The sequence below is a fragment of the Rissa tridactyla genome, chromosome Z, assembly GCF_028500815.1.
Source record: "Rissa tridactyla isolate bRisTri1 chromosome Z, bRisTri1.patW.cur.20221130, whole genome shotgun sequence".
Classification (NCBI taxonomy): domain Eukaryota; kingdom Metazoa; phylum Chordata; class Aves; order Charadriiformes; family Laridae; genus Rissa; species Rissa tridactyla.
Window position 1 is genome coordinate 71,835,743 of NC_071497.1, and position 17,925 is coordinate 71,853,667.

The window sequence follows — 17,925 nt, forward strand, 5'->3', positions numbered from 1 at the left end:
TACTCTGTCGCATTAACTCCTCTACTCTGCCTTGGTGAGGCTGCATCTGGAGTACTGTGTCCAGTTCTGGGCTCCCCGGTTCAAGAAGGACAGGGAACTGCTGGAAAGGGGACAGCAAAGGACTACGAAGATGATTAGGGGATTGGAACACCTCTTTTATGAAGAAAGGCTGAGGGATTTGGGTCTCTTCAGTCTGGAAAAAAGATGACTGAGGGGGGACCTTATCAACCCTTATAAATACTTGAAGCGTGGGTGTCAGGAGGATGGGGCCAGGCTCTTTTCAGTGGTGCCCAGTGACAGGACAAGAGGTAATGGGCACAAACTTGAGCATAGGAAGTTCCATCTAAACATGAGGAGGAACTTCTTTACTTTGAGGGTGGCAGAGCCCTGGCACAGGCTGCCCAGAGAGGTGGTGGAGTCTCCTTCTCTGGAGACATTCAAAACCCGCGTGGACGCGTTCCTGTGTAACCTGCTCTAGGTGACCCTGCTCTGGCAGAGGGGTTGGACTAGATAATCTCCAGAGGTCTTTTCCAACCCTAGGGTTCTGTGATTCTATGACTCTCTGCCATTTCTCATTAAAATTATTTACTGCCGTATATTCTATTCCTGGGTCTCAATAAAATAATTGTGAAGTAGTAGCAAGTGATTTTTTTTTTTATGAGATCACTTTTTCATATTGTATGTGAGGAATTTAAATCTTATTCCCACATGAGAGAGATTGTCTCTGTCAGAGACAGCACCAGAATCCTGATTTTGTGGCTTTCACTCCTGGGTATTAATAACGAGATCATCTTTCTCCAGTATTGGATTTCATACCATTTCTTCGATGAATGTAGTTTCAAAACTGTATTTGCCCAATAGATGCAGTAATAAAAAGTGTCAATATTTACATGTGTGGCTGAAATAAAAATGAGGAAAATGATGAGTGGAACTTATGTTAAAAACTTGATCTTGTAGTTTAGCGTGGTGATAGGTGGTAATTGCTTTTGGCATGTGATGAAATGGTATTTCCCATCTGTTCTTCTGTGGAAGTTCTTCAGTGAGATAAGTCTCTTTGAAATATTTGTGTAGCTATTTAATTTTGTGGCATATTCAACTGACTGACTTAGAACAGCACTTTGTATTTGCTGCGTTGGAAAAGATTAATCTGTATAAATCAGACTTATTTTCACTATATGGACTACTAGCGTCCAGGTGTCAACAACCTGATATTGAGGGGTCTGATATGTGCAAGAATAATAACTCTGATGAATACTTATCCTGTGATGTGCATTAACTGTGTGCATGCTGGTTTACCCCATGGTCAGCTGAGTGTCATTTACCAACTTGATGGGTAATTACCACAAGTTTGTTTGTGTTTCTCTCTCCTTTACTTCAGGGCGAGAACCTGGTCAGGTGCCATTGAAGAATTATCATGCACCTCTTTACCTGTGGTGATTAGCGTGGCCATACCTAAATCAACCTGTTAAATTAAAATGTTTTATTGGAAGTTTTAGTAGATGGTAAAGCAGTTGGTTTTAATTTTCTCCCTACGTAATCAGAAGTATTATATGACACTTTATTTACCATAAAATAGCTATGCTTTTGAGCTGCAGTAATGATTCATCAATGGTGTCAGAATTGTCTGCAATAAAAAAAAAAAAAGTAGAGTTGCTGAGACTTCAAAAGAACACTTAATATTGTACTTCATGTGTTTAAAGACTTACCAGCCTTGTGAAGGTTACCGGTGAGGTTAAAGGTGCTGTATGGCTGCATAGACAAGAATTTTCTGTGCACACTTAAGCAAACAATCTCCTTTTGCCTGTTCCTGCACACCAATCTTCTCTAGATGCTTCTATAAAGTACTGTACACTTCTCTCGCCAACCTCAGCAGGGGGAGTATTTTATTGTAAAAACCTAGCTGGGTTAGAGAACTCTGAACTTACTAAAAACAAAAAAGCCATGTTACATTCATTTCTCCTTTATTCTTTTTAGTTTCCTTTTTCATCTGTTCTTTGAATCTTTTCTCTCACAGTCCTGCCCTGCATCATAGGGAAATCTATTCCTGCAATCAACTTCTGTGCTTTTCATTTCTCTTTCCATTTTATGTACTCTTTATAATTACCGACTAGTGTTCTTTTTCCCTAGCTTCCACCGAAGTCTGAATTTGACCCTACACTAGACTAAAATTGTTCTGGCTGGTGTTTCTGGTGGTCACAGACCATTCACGTTTATCCTCTCTGTTATGATATGAGTATTTGACAATGAGCCATATTCTTTTAAAAACGTTGTTTTCCTCTTCCCTCCCTTAGCTCTGTCTTACCATGTTTTCCCTCATCTTCCTGCAACATCTGATTGTAGGAATGTCCCTCCAAGTCTCTAAGAATTCCCAGTCTCTAAGAATGCCTTATCCTGTCTCCTGACACTGCTCTGCTGCTGTCCTGCAGGCCTGTCTCATTTGGTCTGAATTTGGTAACTATCTCATCTCTTCAGTATATCTTCAGATATATGCAGTGTCAGTCTGAGCCCTGTCTCAGTCTAGCAAGCCTGTCGGAGTAAAGCTACAGGACTCTAGATCCGGCATGATCTGCAGTGGTGGGTTTTAGTGTTATGTATACATGTATGATTCAAAAAATGATCTCTGTTTAACTTGAACAGGCTTTGATGGTGGGATTTTGTTGTTTGTTTTTTGTTGGTTTGGTTTGGTTTGCTTTTTTTTAACCAGAAGTCTCCAATTAAATATTTTTTGTGGAAATATGAATTTGTTTTAATGATTTTGTTTAAGAGTTCAAGAGATCATGTTTTCCCAGAAGTGGTGTTGAAAAAGTAGAGTGAAAGCATGAGATGTTTGTTTCAAAAGTTTAGCAAGCGGTAGTAAAATGTGCCAAGTCTGTGTCATTCCCAGATGGTCAGCAGCACATCTGAAGAGTGCAGTTGCAGTACTTTAGGGGAGCTATGGGATTTCATATGCTGTTAAATAAAAATTGGCAAGATCCATCAAGTCTTCTACACTGAAGCCATCCCAGATGTATCAAGTTCTTAATAATTTATTCCTTTTTATGGCATTGCAATAAAGAATAGAAAATGATAATTAAATTCTGGTTATAATTGTATTTGGTTTTTGTAATGAGGTGGACTATTTTTCTGAGATCACTCTGTGTAGATAAAATTAAATATACTGTATCTCTATACTCACATACATAGTAATTCAATACTTCAAAATATGATAGTCTTTTCTTGAAATGCTTTATATTACTGGAGTTTGGAAGCTTAGTTACAATGTATATACAGATTACAGCTTTACCTTTGCTGGAAATACTGATTTGATATTCTATAAAATTGAGATATGCCCATTGCTAATATTTTGTGACTTCTTTACTGCTACATCAGATACATTTTTATAGTAATTAAAAAAATTAATGGGTCTATTTGTTATAAGATTATATTTTGCTTAAAATTTATTTTCATTTAGACAAGACATAATCATATTTCATCTTAAATCACGTATCACTGAGGTTGCTGATGTCTTGGTATCATATAATCCTAAGGAACCCTAGGAGATTTCCTACCCCAACTCCTGCTCAAAGCAAGGTCAACTGGAGCAAGTTACTCAGGATGTTGTCCAGTTGGGATTTGGATATCTCCAGCAATGGAGATACATTTAAAAAGAATTTCCAGTGCTTCAGTTTGTGCCTGCTGCTTCTTGTCCTGTCCCTGGGCACGACTGAGAAGAGTCTGGTTCTTTACTCCCTGCCCCCCTTCTAAATTGGGTATTATTACACTTTGATAAGATTGCCCTTGAGCCTCCCATTCTCCAGGCTGCGTAGTCGCATCTCTCTCAGCCTCTCCATATATGGCAGATGCTCCAAGCCCTTAATCATCTTCGTGGCCCATTGCTGGACTCACTCCAGTATGTCCATGTCTCTGTCATACTGGGCAGGCCAGAACTGGACCCAGCACTGCAGACTGTGGTCTCGCTAGGGCTGAGGTAGATCATCTCTCTGTCTGTTGATGGTGCTGAGGCAGACCAGGATGTTGTTGGGCTTCTTTGCCACAAGGGCACGTTGCTGGCTCCTACTCAACCTCTTGTCCCCCATGATCCCCAGGTCTTTTATATGCAAAGCTGCTTTCCAGTCAGTAGGCCCCCAGCCCACTGGTGCTTGGGATTAATCTCCACTTTGATAAATTTCACAGGTTTCTGAAGAAGGTTTATCGCATCGCCACTAGTGCATGGATATGCTATTTTTGAGTCTCATTTTTGTTTCTGAGGTGTTGTTTTTGATACAAGTTATTGTAATTTTTGAAGTGATAGGTTTCATATCCCTTTTTCTGAAGGGACGTAAGACATAGCAAATGGAATACTCTTTAAATATGCATTGATAAAACCCAAAGCAGATGTCATATTTGTATGGAAGCTTTCCTTTTCAAAAGTAGTTCTCCCTCCTTATACTGGTCATGGTACCGTACAGTTCATCTCAAAAAAGATACTGAGAGGCAGTAAAATTATCTGTTTTTAATTATTTATTTTACAACACTACCCCAGTGCTAGCTCACTTATTATTTCAGCCAAGGCTTATCATTTTCATAAAACATTTACTGGAACATTGACTTTATATCTGTATCTTATATCTCCAGGCAACTTTTTCAGTAAGGTGTTTGGTATTTAATACAGTATATAATCTTTTTCCCTCAAAAGAATGAGGTAGAAAATTCTTTGATTAAGAGATTATAGAAAGGATTTTTTTCCCAAATTTGTGTTACTAGAAAAAGCAACATGGCTCAGTTTCTCTTAATAAGAATGATGTCCTTAGTTTTTCCTGGAACAACAATGGAAACTCAGGAAGCTCTTTTCCTGAGTATTTAAAAGAATCGAACAGTCATGTTTTATCAGACTTTCTTCTTAAGGAAATATGTGCACTGGAAAGATCAATATTTCACAGCCACGTGGATATCTCCAAGCTGTAAACTAGTAGTCAATGGTCAGTCTTTTCAAGCAGGCGGTTCATCTTTTACCTGCAGATAAATCTTCCTTCTCCAGCCCTTTTCTGTTGTGTTCTCAGTCTGGAAAAGTGGTTCTGGCATTTCTGCCTTGGATCACACTTTCTGAGGATCCACTGATGTGGATCACACACGTCACTGCTCTTGGATCACACTTTCTGAGGCTCACAGGCAGAGTTGAGTAAATTGCTGTTCATACACAGAGCACATGTGGCACAGCATTTCTGTGAGTGGACAACTTCTTTTCATAGAATCATAGAATGTGTTGAGTTTAAACATCATCTAGTCCAGCCCCCCTGCGGTAAGCAGTGACATCTTTAACTAGATCAGACTCTTTTCCCATGGCCATCTTTATTCTGTTGGCGGGCTGTTGACAAATTGGTAGCAAAACCTAACAGAATTTGGGGGAATATTTGCTTGTATTTGGTGCTCCCGTTAGAGGTAGCCTGTTCTTGCTGAGTTTTTATCCCATTGAGATGGACACTTTGAGCAACGATGTCCCCTCTGTAGAAGTAAAAATGAAGATTCCTGAAATGCAGCTTTTATATCTTGTATCTTTCTGTTTGCACAATGACAGTGTTGTTCCTCCCTTTCTGGTTACTGATGTTACTGTATTTGCTCTGTTTTCCAAAATCATCTTTTTCTAAACTTCTTTGCTACACTCACAATATTGCACCTTGCTGCATGGCCAGGACACCACCTAGCTGAGCTGAGGACATCTGTTATGCATATAGGTTTTATTGTGCCATGTCTGTGCTAGGTCTTGAACAAAATCATAACGTTCTACTCAAAAAGTAGTTCTTGCGAACTGAATGACAGCTTAAGGCTTCTGCTGACATATGTAGAAAATGTGGTGATGTTTCCTTTAGTGTGAACACCTGCCCATGGGGAATGAACTGAGATTGCAAAATGCACAGCTGGAATATAAACTTTGAGGAAATGCGAACATTTATTGAAACATCCTTTGCTTAGCACTCAAACAACATACTTATCAGTGTAATTTGAAAACTAATAATACCTGAATCACAATGAGAGTTTGACTGAAGTTGTATTGCTTTTCCGATCTATTCTTCTATTCCCAATCAGAACTTTCAGAAGCCTTCATGTTACTGCTCTGGAAAACCTGGAGGTGTAATACAAGCCAGGGGACCAAAAAATGGGGAAGGGAAAGGGAAGGAAGAACGGGGAGTATGAGAATGTAAAACCTGTTTAGTATGAAGTGCATCTGAAAATTACTTTAGTAATTGTATTGTGTGTATCTACCAAGAGTAACTGCTTTCATATCTGCAGTGAAATTAATCTAAATATAAGAGTTCCTACACAGTTCCGTAGCAAAAGTGGATTTTGAAACAGATTCAAAGAACTTGTGGCATCCCACAGACTCGTTAAATGTTAATCTGAGGCCACTTTTAGGGCTGGAAGACTGCACCCCTGTAACTGCGTCTTATGCTATTACAGTTTTTCGGTATGGTTCAAAACCCTCGTATGCATTTGTCCAAGTTTTACCTCTTTGTTCAAGACAAAGACCTACTTTTTATTGGTTTTGTTTGGTCAACTCTTCTGCAACATATTATGAAGGTACTGTATACCTTCCCAAAGCTGAGCGATTTCTATTTACTTTCAACTTCCTTCTTATATACCAAAGTTACTCAGATGTCCTTCTTATCTTACAGTACAAAAATGCAGGAGAGAAACTCCTATGTTTCAGCCTTTTTAGACTGAAAAGAAATTTTAAATTATGACTGTAACAAGGCATGTTGGGCTCAGATTATATTTCTTTATGCCTTACTAAGGATGATTTTGACAATGAGGGATGTGGATTCAGTTCAGGATTTCTAGTTTTAAGTCGTTGCTTTGCCATAGGTCTCCAATGTTGATTTGTAAATTCACTTTTGGGCCGGTTGTACTTAGCATCCATTTGGTCAGAAGAACAAATAGCCAGTACCTGAAAACAGTTCAGCGTCTTACAGGGAAGTGGTTAGAAAAATCATTAATACTAATGCGATGCTGTGGCACTTTATTTGGGACAATGTCAGGATATAAATAGAAATATCTAGTATCTTTAAATATAGTGAGACTGTAATACTGTTTTAACTACAGGTACCGAGAGGCTATCCACAAGTGGGATGAAGCACTTCAGTTAACTCCAGAGGATGCTACGCTTTATGAGATGAAATCGCAGGTAAAGCATGACAATTCTTTATCAGTTTAGAAATTAAAAAAACAAACATTGTGCTTGTGAACAGACACAGTGCAACGTTGTGTAGTTGTTGTGCTCATAAACTACAGCACAATTTGTTTCATTTTTCCCAACACAACAGGGTATCTTTTAACAGAGATTAAAATAATGCTATTATCCCATAAAAATCACAATAAACATCATCTTTAGACATGAGTTAGGATGTTACAATGTGGAAAAAGCAACTGAAATACTAAAAAATTGTATTGAGAGGAGCAAGGAGAGCCTTACTGTGATAAATTAGCAAATTTGACCATTAAAAATCTGCCTGCTCTTTCTAAAGATTTGGCTTAATGCTTTTAACTTTAAACAGGATACTGTATGAAAAAGATATGCTCCAGTCTGTTTTCCTATTAAGTATTACACAGATAAATTAGTCTTGGAAAAGAGCATTAAACAGGGTATACTTATGATGTCGATTTCACCTGAGCCTTTATTTTAAAGCTGTTTTGAGGAAAAGTCTTGCAGCCCGCAATGCCTCACTAAAGTTATGAGATCAGCTTGTAATTTCAGTGTGTCCTTATGTGGCTTAGATGGCAAAAGTGCCAGGATACTTTATTTTGTTTAGATTGGGAAGCTTTTGTCTCTACCTGTATGCAAAGGTACAAAAACAGTTGGTTTTTTTTCTGTATTAAATAAAAATGCTCTTCTGCAAAAATGATTTTAATTTGGTTTGAGGATGAGAACAAGAAATGTATGGCTTCTTTCAAACAGCTGGACAGATTAGAATGGGAAAAATTATTTTTAGGAAGGCAGCTATTCAAATATGGCTGCAAAATACATTGTTTGAAGTTTGGAGAAAGTTAAAGAGAAAGTAAAATCATGGTTCTTGAGTGTGTTGCGTAAATTTTAGGAATCTTGCTATATTGTTTAGTTTTAAAAATATTTGTTGTTACTATAATTCTTTTATTGTATCAAAAATAAAACACGACCCTCACCCCGCAAAAAAACCCTCCACAAAACCTAACACAAAACAAACCCCTCCAAAAAACAACAAAACCCAAGAAGCAAAGCTGGCTATTTTCCAAGGTGCGGTGGCTGCTCTTTTGTTTTCCTGGGTGCTGTCATATCTCCTCCTCACAGTCATGTTGCCTATGAAATGAAGAAAGTTTGATTCTGCAAAAGAATTAATTGAATAATCATAAAATCATTTCAATACAGTAATGCTAAAGGAGGCTTTTGTTTTATGTAGCTGCAGAAGGTTTAGATCTTACTTGATTTTGCATTTGGTTTGAGAAGTACATTATGGCTGTAAAGGTTTTTCTTCCTGAATTATTTGGGAGAATTGTATTGGTGGATTGCTGGAGGGGCTGGACAGGAAAGCTGGAGGAGGACTTTTTGCAAGGTTATGTAGTGATAGGACGAGGGGTAATAGTTTCAACCTGGAAGAGTGGAGATTTAGATTAGATACTAGGAAGAGATTCTTTACTGTGAGGGTGGTGAGGCAGTGAAACAGGTTGTCCAGGGAAGCTGTGGATGCCCCATCCCTGGAAGCATTCAAGGCCAGGCTGGATGGGGCTTTGAGCAGCCTGGTCTAGTGGGAGGTGTCCCTGCCCAGGGCAGGGGGGCTGGAACTAGATGATCTTTAAGGTCCCTTCCAACCCAAACCATTCTATGATCTTTCTAGCCTAGTATCCTGACAACTTCCAACAGTGGATGGCTGAGAAAAAGTCATACAGATGGTACAAGCACATAGCAGTACTTCCCCCGAGTTACTTTTCCCAGCCTCCTGCAGGCACTGGCCCTGGGCCTTCTCTGTGTTTAGAAGTGCTTGAAAGATTTTTCTTCAACAAATTTGTCTCATTGCTTTCTGTTCTCATGTAAATTTTTAGCATCTGCAGAGCTTTGTGCCAAGGAGCTCCAAAGCTTTCATAACGCACTATTGGAAGAGACAAAATAATATAATTCTACTTTAATTAGCAGCTTTACAGATTGTTGTGTGTTTTTTTAACTTATGTAGCTATTCATTTGTACATTTAATTTTTAACTCCACTAATAAAGAAATTCTGTTAAGATGTGAAAATGGTATTGGTCCTATAATTTTTTTTTTTTTTTTTACTATAGTATAGAGATTGAACTCTGTTTTGAATAAAACAGACCACCTAGCAGGATTTCGTCTAGGTTGGAAAGAAGTGGTTCATGTGCTGTGATGCTGGCTCCTTAACACAGGGTGTTTTGGAAGTAGCCTTTATTTTGCCATTAGAATTACTTCTTTTTGACTTAAGAGAAAGCTGTTGAAAAGGACAGTTATGCTCAGTGGGACAAATTAGTGAATAGCTCTCTTGTAACAGTTCTTTATTATCGTATTATCTGAATGCAGGAATTAAGCTAGCTCTCCAAAAGTACTCTATTTAATGGAAATTATGCTAAAATTAAATATTTTCACAGTGCAAATAATAGGAGAACAGGGTTAGCTTACCAGGATACGAACTATGATGCAGAGACTTATGCAAACAGATGCTTACTACGACATCCTTCAATCAGTGCTCCAGCTACAATACCTCACACTGAGGGGTGGTTGCTTACTTGGCACCCCAGTCCCTGTGTTTCAGCTAAACGGTGAGTTGGAGGAGTAACGTACACGGCTTTCCTGCTGACCAGGATGAGCTGAGAAACCAGCTGTGTGACACTGATTCATCTTGTAAAATGTCTTTGCCTGTCTAATGAAACTATTGGGGAGTAATAAAAGCTAAAAGAAGATTAGAAACCCAGGCCTTTGCTTCCACCATGCCTTTGCTTCCTGTCCGCAGGAGGAGAGCAGTTGTACTGTTTCTCTTCGGTTTGACTTTCTGATATTGCGTAACACCCCTGTTACACTGTGAATGAGAACACGTGAGAAGTTTATGTACAAAATATGCATTTATAAAATTATTTCTTGGATCTTTTTAACAAAACCTCTGATGTTTAAATGGGTGACATCTCTTTAGTACATGCGAGTAATTATTACAGATGTTTTTTGCAGTATGACTTATGCTTACTGGAAGCAGATTAGTATAATGCGTAATTTGATATCTTCCTACTTTTAAAGGCACTAATGTGAGTTGTAAAAATCCATTTTTGCCAAAATAGGAATATGTAATTCATTCCAAAAATATTGTGGTTAATATTTAAATGATACTGTCTTAAAGCTGACCATATTATTCCAATTCAGCATACCAGCACAAACACTGCAGCTATTACTGTGTAGCTAAATGAGAAAGTTTTGGTGGCTCCAGATTTGGAAGAAAACTGTACACCAACTCCAGCAAGGGCTTGACCAGCATTGCTTCTATGACAATCTGCCTGTCTTGGTATGTGAGTCACCTATTAGAGGACGTGATTCATGTTAAGAATGACTTTGTGTGATATGCAAAGATTCTTTATGGTCTATACTAATTTTTTTTTTCAGTGAGGAAAAATCTCCTCATGAAGTAATTTCTTTTGAGAATGAACATTGGGTGGAGTGTCTTGCATGGGCTTGAATATCTGTATATCCTGTTACATTTATTAAGATAATCTTATGTTGGGTTATATAGCAGCTTCCCAGTTCGTTAATATATCCTTTCTCAGCAGCAAACTTAACATTTTAAATACCCTGTTGCTTAATATGCAGCTCAGATAAATATGCTAATGACACAGTGGGAATCTGTAAATATTTATGGTAAGTTCTTAAAGATCGGTATTTTAACAGATGTAGGACAAATGTCTTTCAGTATTTCTGGGGGGTGGAAATAGTGTTTAAAGTTCCCAGTTGTCAATGACACTTGCAAGAAGCGTGTTTCCAGGAAAACATATGGGAATTGTGGAATTGCTCAACTGCTTCAAAAACCCCATAAAAGTTGATGAGACTTTTTTCCCTTGCTCTCAGCTACTCTTTGATCCATTTAAAACAGATTATTATGGTGCATGGAGAGGCTAGGGGTGCACTGAAACTGTTCTTTGCATGCAAGATCTTTCAGTGTCTGTACTTGATATTCCATTACCAGCCTAAACTGCTCCCCCATTGAAAGACCAATGAGTGGCAAGTAAATGTTCATGCAAACAGTTCATTTCTATGATTTTATTTAAAAAAAAACCCAAACCAACAAATCTTTAAAATAAATAACAACAGCTTAGTGTTGATTATGATATCAGATAAGTAGCATTGTAAGTAAATTGAAAGGAGTGTATGAAGACTACCTATATTAATTAAGTCACTAAGATTGAAATTCATTGGAGGCTAAGTTTCTTAAACATTGACTGGATTATTTTATTGCTGCTTTGAATTACAAAGGTGGAGGAACAGGCTTTGAGAAATTCTTTGAATTTGGGTCTGAACGTTTGTGTGCTGGACTACATATGACTTTCTTGGGTGAAGAGAGGTATTAAAGGACTACTACTACTTTGTATGCGTGTGTGTGTATATATATATATATACACATATATACGTGTAACAAACTCTCTTGGGAATCAGGCAACTCTGCTTTTGTACACCACTCCTGAGAATTTACCTGGTTCATGTCGCTCATCCAGTGATACTTCCACCTCAGAGCTCAGGTAACATTGTCAAACACATGGTGCAACTATGACAGGATTCCTAAAGTACACAATACAATTGTTTATAAATGTTTTTAGAAATAGTAAATACAAATGTAAAAAAAAAAAAGTCACGTTTATCTCCATTTAATAAGCTTTTTGGATGTTTGTCATCAGTTGACTAAGGATCTAGTTTCTGTGCATCCCTGCATCCTTGGTTTCTCAATTTGCATTCATTGAACAGGACTGGGATTTCAGACGTATGTGTCTCTTCCTTTTTTTTTTTTTTTTAAGGCCAAACCCTATTATACTCATATTCATACTCGTATTCAAATAATTCAGTTTCCCTGTCTTGAACTCAATGAAGAAATAATATCAACTTCCACCCATCCCTGTTCCTGCTTAAGAAATTATAAGGTTCCTAAGACATAACTGGACTTACAGTCACAAGTTTAGGTTATAAAAAATCACCTAATAATTGCTGATCATTTTTAAATGTTTGTTTGTTTATTTGTTTAAACTGGGATGTAAGAAGAAGAGTTTACCTTCAAAACATTGATGTAAATTCCAGACAGCTACATAGCAAAAAGCATTGCTGTGTGGTACAGCGGTAATTGTTTTACAGCATGGATAAATGTAGACTGCTTATGGGTAGGAAGAATTTTATTCATCAGTGTTTTGAAATGGGTTTCTGGATGGAATGGGGTCAGTTTCACTGGACTTGGAATGTATCTATATATAGTGATTCAGCTTCAAGCCAGTGAGCTCATCTAAAACCAGGACTTAGTCAGATTCATAACACTTCCAAAATAACGTGGGTAGGACAGGATGGGTCATTCTGCTGCATGGATATTTTATACTTGGTCAATCTCCTGATGAAAGTTGCTATGTTTAATTGTTTTCTTTGCCACTGAGTTCTTCTAATTCTTCTTATCTGTCCCATAGTTTTTTTTTTTTTAAAAAACTAGATCTATTAAACTAAGTCATTGTAGTGACATGGATGTTCGTTGTTGTAATGCATGTGATAATGGTAATTAAGTTCTGAAAATCCACCTCCTGAACATCTTTGGAAGACATTGCCCTCTAGTCATTTTTTATATATATGTGCATTGTCTTGAGTTGTGAGAGTCTTGAGATGTTTTTTCTGTTTTATAAATTTTTTTTTTCTAATTGTTTCATTAGTTTTAAGAATGTTTTCTAATGAAGTGCCATCACTATAATTGGAAAATAAATCAAATATGCAATGAGATTATTTAACTGTGAACCTTGAGTGCCATCCTGCTAATGAAGTTTGCAAAAGAAAATTCATCTGAGAAATTAATTTGAGAGCAACAGGAAAGGAATAGAATCTTAGCCTGTTAGCTCTTAAAAGGGTGTTCATAAGCAAACACATACATCCTCATCTTTATCTTCAGTGATTCTGGCAAAATAGCCCTTTTCTGTCAAAATTGCATCAAGCTTGCGTGAAAATAGATTAAAGATCTATTTTTCAGGTAGGATTTTCTCTTTTATGAAGTTTTCCCCAGCATAATTTTGATAAGTAAAAGCTTAATATCTTCATACTCTCAAATGCAAGGTTATATTTGTCCTTTTTCTGAATGCATGGCCATGTAAAGACTGTTAAGTTGATGCTAAAACACTAAGGAAGGGGCATTTAAATGTACTTTTCAGTGATAGATAGTTATCTGTGAAGCATCATGCTATTTGTCTGGTCATTGAAAAATATCCTAGTATCTCTAAAAAGTAAACATCTGTTTAAAAAAGAAATATTACTTGTGAGTATGCTACCTTATTATAATGGTTTGTGACCTTTTTAGAATAAGCTTGTTCCTGCTTTTACTAGCAATTCGAATGTTTTGCAGAAAGTAACTAGTGGAGGGTGATAATTATCTCTGCTGTCAAAAACCCCCCACCAAAACCACACTGAGATCGATGTGAATGTAATTTGAATCAAAAGAGATTGCAGAAAATTACTGATGAGTTAATGTAATTGTATGCAGGTCTGGACTGATGCTGATGATGGCTTGCAGTTCAGAGTCAATTGTCCTGAAGTAGTCCATAAAAGATTAAAAGAGGGTCAAGAGTTTGTTGTATTAAGTACAACAGAGCTCCCAACGAGAAACACTCCCCATGCAGAGTTCACTTTATGCTTTTGAAGAGAACGTGCTTATTTCAGAGCGAGCTTTTGGGGGTGTATTCTGTTTATTCTATCTTCTACAGAATAACTATTTCAAAACAGTTACTGAATTTAAAAGTCTTCAGTGCAAACAAACTTATAAAGGAAATAAATTACTGTGACAATCAGATAAAATTGAGCAAAGGTAAGAGCAGCAGCAAGCATTCTGGTCAGATTGGGTGTAGGGACTGCTACTGGCTTCCTGGTTCATGTTTCAGTCACACATCTGAATGAAGAAATACTTTCCTGATCAGCTCAAGTATTTCAAGCATATGGGCTGAAATGAAAGAAGACCTGGGGGTGTCTTTCTAAGAAGCAGAAAAATAGACCATTATGTTGATGCCATGTTGGAGCAAATAAAATAAGAGTAAATTATTCAAAAAGAGGTAAATAAAAGGAAACGAGCAATATAGATTCTTAAAATGAGAGGAGAAAATCAAGTTGTATGCAGTAGAAAGTAGGAGCAAGACTTTGAACAGGACAGTGATTGTCTAATTTTTTATTAAGTCAAATGGACTTCGGTCCATTATGGTGTGGTATGTAGGGATCAAGAAAACCGACAGTAAAGAGAACATAATCAAGACAATAAAAAACAGTTTTGCAGATAGCAAAATAGCCTTGCTGTCATACAAGGCATAAGCGTAGGCTAAATTTATGTGAAGGAAGAGAAAAATTCAAAAATGATACTGTTGTGGTAATGACAGCGCTACAGATAAAAGAAAGTAAGATGATTTGGGAATGAGGCAAGGAGTTCAGTTCTAGCTATGTTTAAACTAGTGATGAGTTATGCAAGAAGATCTGAAAGGCAATGGAAGTATTTCAGAGTAGCTGCATCCTAGAAAATAAGCCTCACATCTTTCCATGCTGAACTCAAGATTATTATATTATTCAAGTATATATAAATCCTTGATATAAATATAACAGTATATATAAATATAATATATAAATACAACAGTATATGTTGTACAGGAAATGCTATCTGTGGAATTAGCAATATGATTTTGAGTTTTTGTCAGGATGAGAAATCTATGTTTTGTTGAAGGCTACTCATATAATTCCCATGATCTACTACCTGGCTTCCCCCTTTTTGAATGCACCCTGTCCAAGGGGCACGTGTGTGAGGAGTGACAATAACCCTTTGGGTCCTTACCATATTAGTGAAGTGGAGACCACACTAGACTGTCTGTTACGGGGGGTTGATGTACATACACATAGGTTTGGTGCTTGATGTGACGGTGTGTTGAGCGTGTGACAGGCACGTTGTACAACAAAGGGGGCTACCGCACACATGCTTCCTGTCTGGCTTTGTCTTGTCTGTGTGGCCTGTCCTGGTAAAAGGACTAAGCACCTCTTGTCAAAGCTGTGCAGAAGAAAACTTTATGCTAGCAGTGTTGTTTTTTCTCCTTTTTCAGCATGGCTTTCCAGATGTAGAATAATAGAGTTTTTGCTGGTTCAGTTTTTAAGTAGCAGTGGTATCTGCCATGCAGAGGTATTTTATTAAAGTGATGATAATGTCACAGGTAGTGTAACCCAAGGTAAGGCTGCACACATTCAGGTCTGCCATTGTGTGCTCATTTTGATGATCTCTTCACCTGAAAACAAAAGTGTAGGAAAATAGTGTGCATTAACAAGTTTATTCTTTTATAATTACTGACAAGTATATCTGAGTCATTTTCTTAATAACTGAAAAAAATGCCACCTGTGCTGACAAAATGCATATACATTCGTAGTGGTGTTTGTTTGAATGTACCTTGAAAAACTGATGCCATAGTAGTAGGAGCACAGTAATTACCACCATGATCTGGAAGAGTATTTTTAAAGCAACTGTCTAAATTAGTACACACAATGCTGACAAACAGATGAAAGTGGAATAATTGTCTTTTATTAGTGAGCTCACAATTCACTAAACGTCATTAAAAACTACAAAAGATTTCTTAAATACTTACGTAGAAGTTCTGGAATTATGTTGCAGTAGAAAGTACTGGTAAGAAATACTGAATGCTCAGGGCGTATAAAAATGTTCAGGTGAGTGTCTACTTGGATTTGTTTCCTCTTATGAGATCAAAGACATTAATAGATTAATGTAAAAGCTGTCGGATAGATTCAGAATCACTTAGTCTTGGTAGGATATATACCTGTCCACTTCCAAGTTTGATTCCATTCACAGATCTGCAGATAAGAGAACGTGTACAGAAAAATGCAGCTGAACTGAAAGTTTTGGAAAAATACGTAGTATTCATACCAAACTTTGCTTACAAAGGATGGTCATTGAGAACTGTTAAGGAAAAAAGGAAAAAGGACAAGACATACAACTATGGGGGGCTTTTAAAAAGAATTTTAGGTACTTCTAAATTCCAGTGTACAGCCTATTAAATCAAATTTAAGAGAGAACCCATAGGCCTAGTCTTTGGAAAAAATTTAGTCTTATTAAAACCGTGGGAGTATGGATCCAAGGGACTTATTGGAAGCTATGCTTCGTGTGTTTCTTGGGTACAGGTTTACTTTCTGTAGTAAAGCTTTTTTCTTTTTTTTCCATGGTACTCATCCCAGTGCTGTGCAAGTACTTTATGTTAATAAATACTCAAGATTATTGCATTTGAATCCTGAATCCACGCTCATATTTATCTATATAATATATTGTAGAACAGTAAAGTTAAATAAATGCTTTTTGCACTTCAGCAGTAGTCCTAATATGTTCTAATATTATTCATGATGCTTGCAGGTCAGTTGGGATGAAAGTGGTTGCCCACACATGAGTCTTACTCTTGTGGTTGACATTCTCATCATACTATAGGAATGTGGTTGTCATTTGTTTCTTACACTGGTATCTATCACCCTAGCATGTGGGTGTCTGAAATCATGATCTCAGAGTGATGCAGGTCTTCAGGTAATGTGCCAATCTCATGGTGGTCTTGGAAAATTACAGCAAGGTTTGAGACATGTTATGTATTGTTGAGTATGATTTATAGGCTTGGTTATGGAGATTCAATGCAAGGAATAGAATACTATGGTGACAGGCTGACACTAAGCTGTACTGCTGAGTAAAAGAGATTTCCACATTCGGAAACCACTTTTCTTTTTTTTTAAGTGTAGGTGACTTAATGTCTAAGTTAGGTTTTGCTGTTGCAGAATGATTACTCTCCAAATACAATAGTAATTGTTAAGGGTTGTTTCCATGCTGAATTGCCAGGATTTTTTCTATGATTATATCATGCACACTGTAACTGAATTTGGTAGATTCCACTCTTCTATTAAAAAAGAGAAATATAACCCAGGAGTTTTTCAACGATACTTGCTTATTTATTGTATTTAATTCTCAATGTGTTTGTCCTTCAGTGTATTCTGTTAGGCTTTTACAGAGCATGGTGTTTGTAGGGAGGAAGGGAGAGGGAGGGACATCTTCAGAAGCAATTAATCTGCTTCTGATGAGTTGCTTAAATAGTTCAGATGAATCATCCTCTATCGTAACGTGTTGCTCTCCGTGGGCTATGCAGTGATTCTGGGTGACTTGCTGTGATCAGACAACTAACTTTTAAACTAGAAAAAGCTAGGTGAAATGAACCTGTCCTTAGTTATTGAAATAATGGTGGTTGCCTGGGTAATCCCAGAAAACCTAAATCTGTTTTCAAATTTGCTTATTCCTCTTCCTCTTATTTTTCTTTTTGTGTCATAGGTCCTGATGTCTTTACATGAAATGTTCCCAGCAGTGCATGCAGCAGAAATGGCTCTCCAGAGAAACCCACGTTCCTGGGATGCCTGGCAGACTTTGGGGCGTGCCCAGCTTGGATTAGGAGAGATAGCACTGGTAGGAATATGGACAACATTAATATGCTAAACTTGTAAACCACATCCTCTGAATTGTGTGTGAGAGAATGAAAGTACAGAAATACCAAGATAACTGAATATCCTTATGTAACCTGAAAGTAAGCAAGGGAAAAGGTTGTTGTTATTTATGTCCAGTATTCCCTCCACTTTGTTGTTTTTCACAAATGCTTCCTGTGTGGTTTTGTTGCCAGGCTTGTGGAAGACCAGCCTAGCT

At 37.3% G+C, this 17,925-nt stretch overlaps 1 protein-coding gene across 3 annotated transcripts in view; it reads left to right on the forward strand.

Annotated features, from left to right (window-relative positions):
• Positions 1-17,925, forward strand: part of LOC128902209 (5'-AMP-activated protein kinase catalytic subunit alpha-1) — a 67,788-nt gene that overhangs the window by 41,912 nt on the left and 7,951 nt on the right. For all 3 annotated transcript variants that reach the window (XM_054184719.1, XM_054184720.1, XM_054184718.1), the window contains exons 3-4: positions 7,078-7,159; positions 17,560-17,691. In XM_054184719.1, the coding sequence (XP_054040694.1) occupies positions 7,078-7,159; positions 17,560-17,691 (214 nt within the window). The remainder of the gene's footprint in view (positions 1-7,077; positions 7,160-17,559; positions 17,692-17,925) is intronic.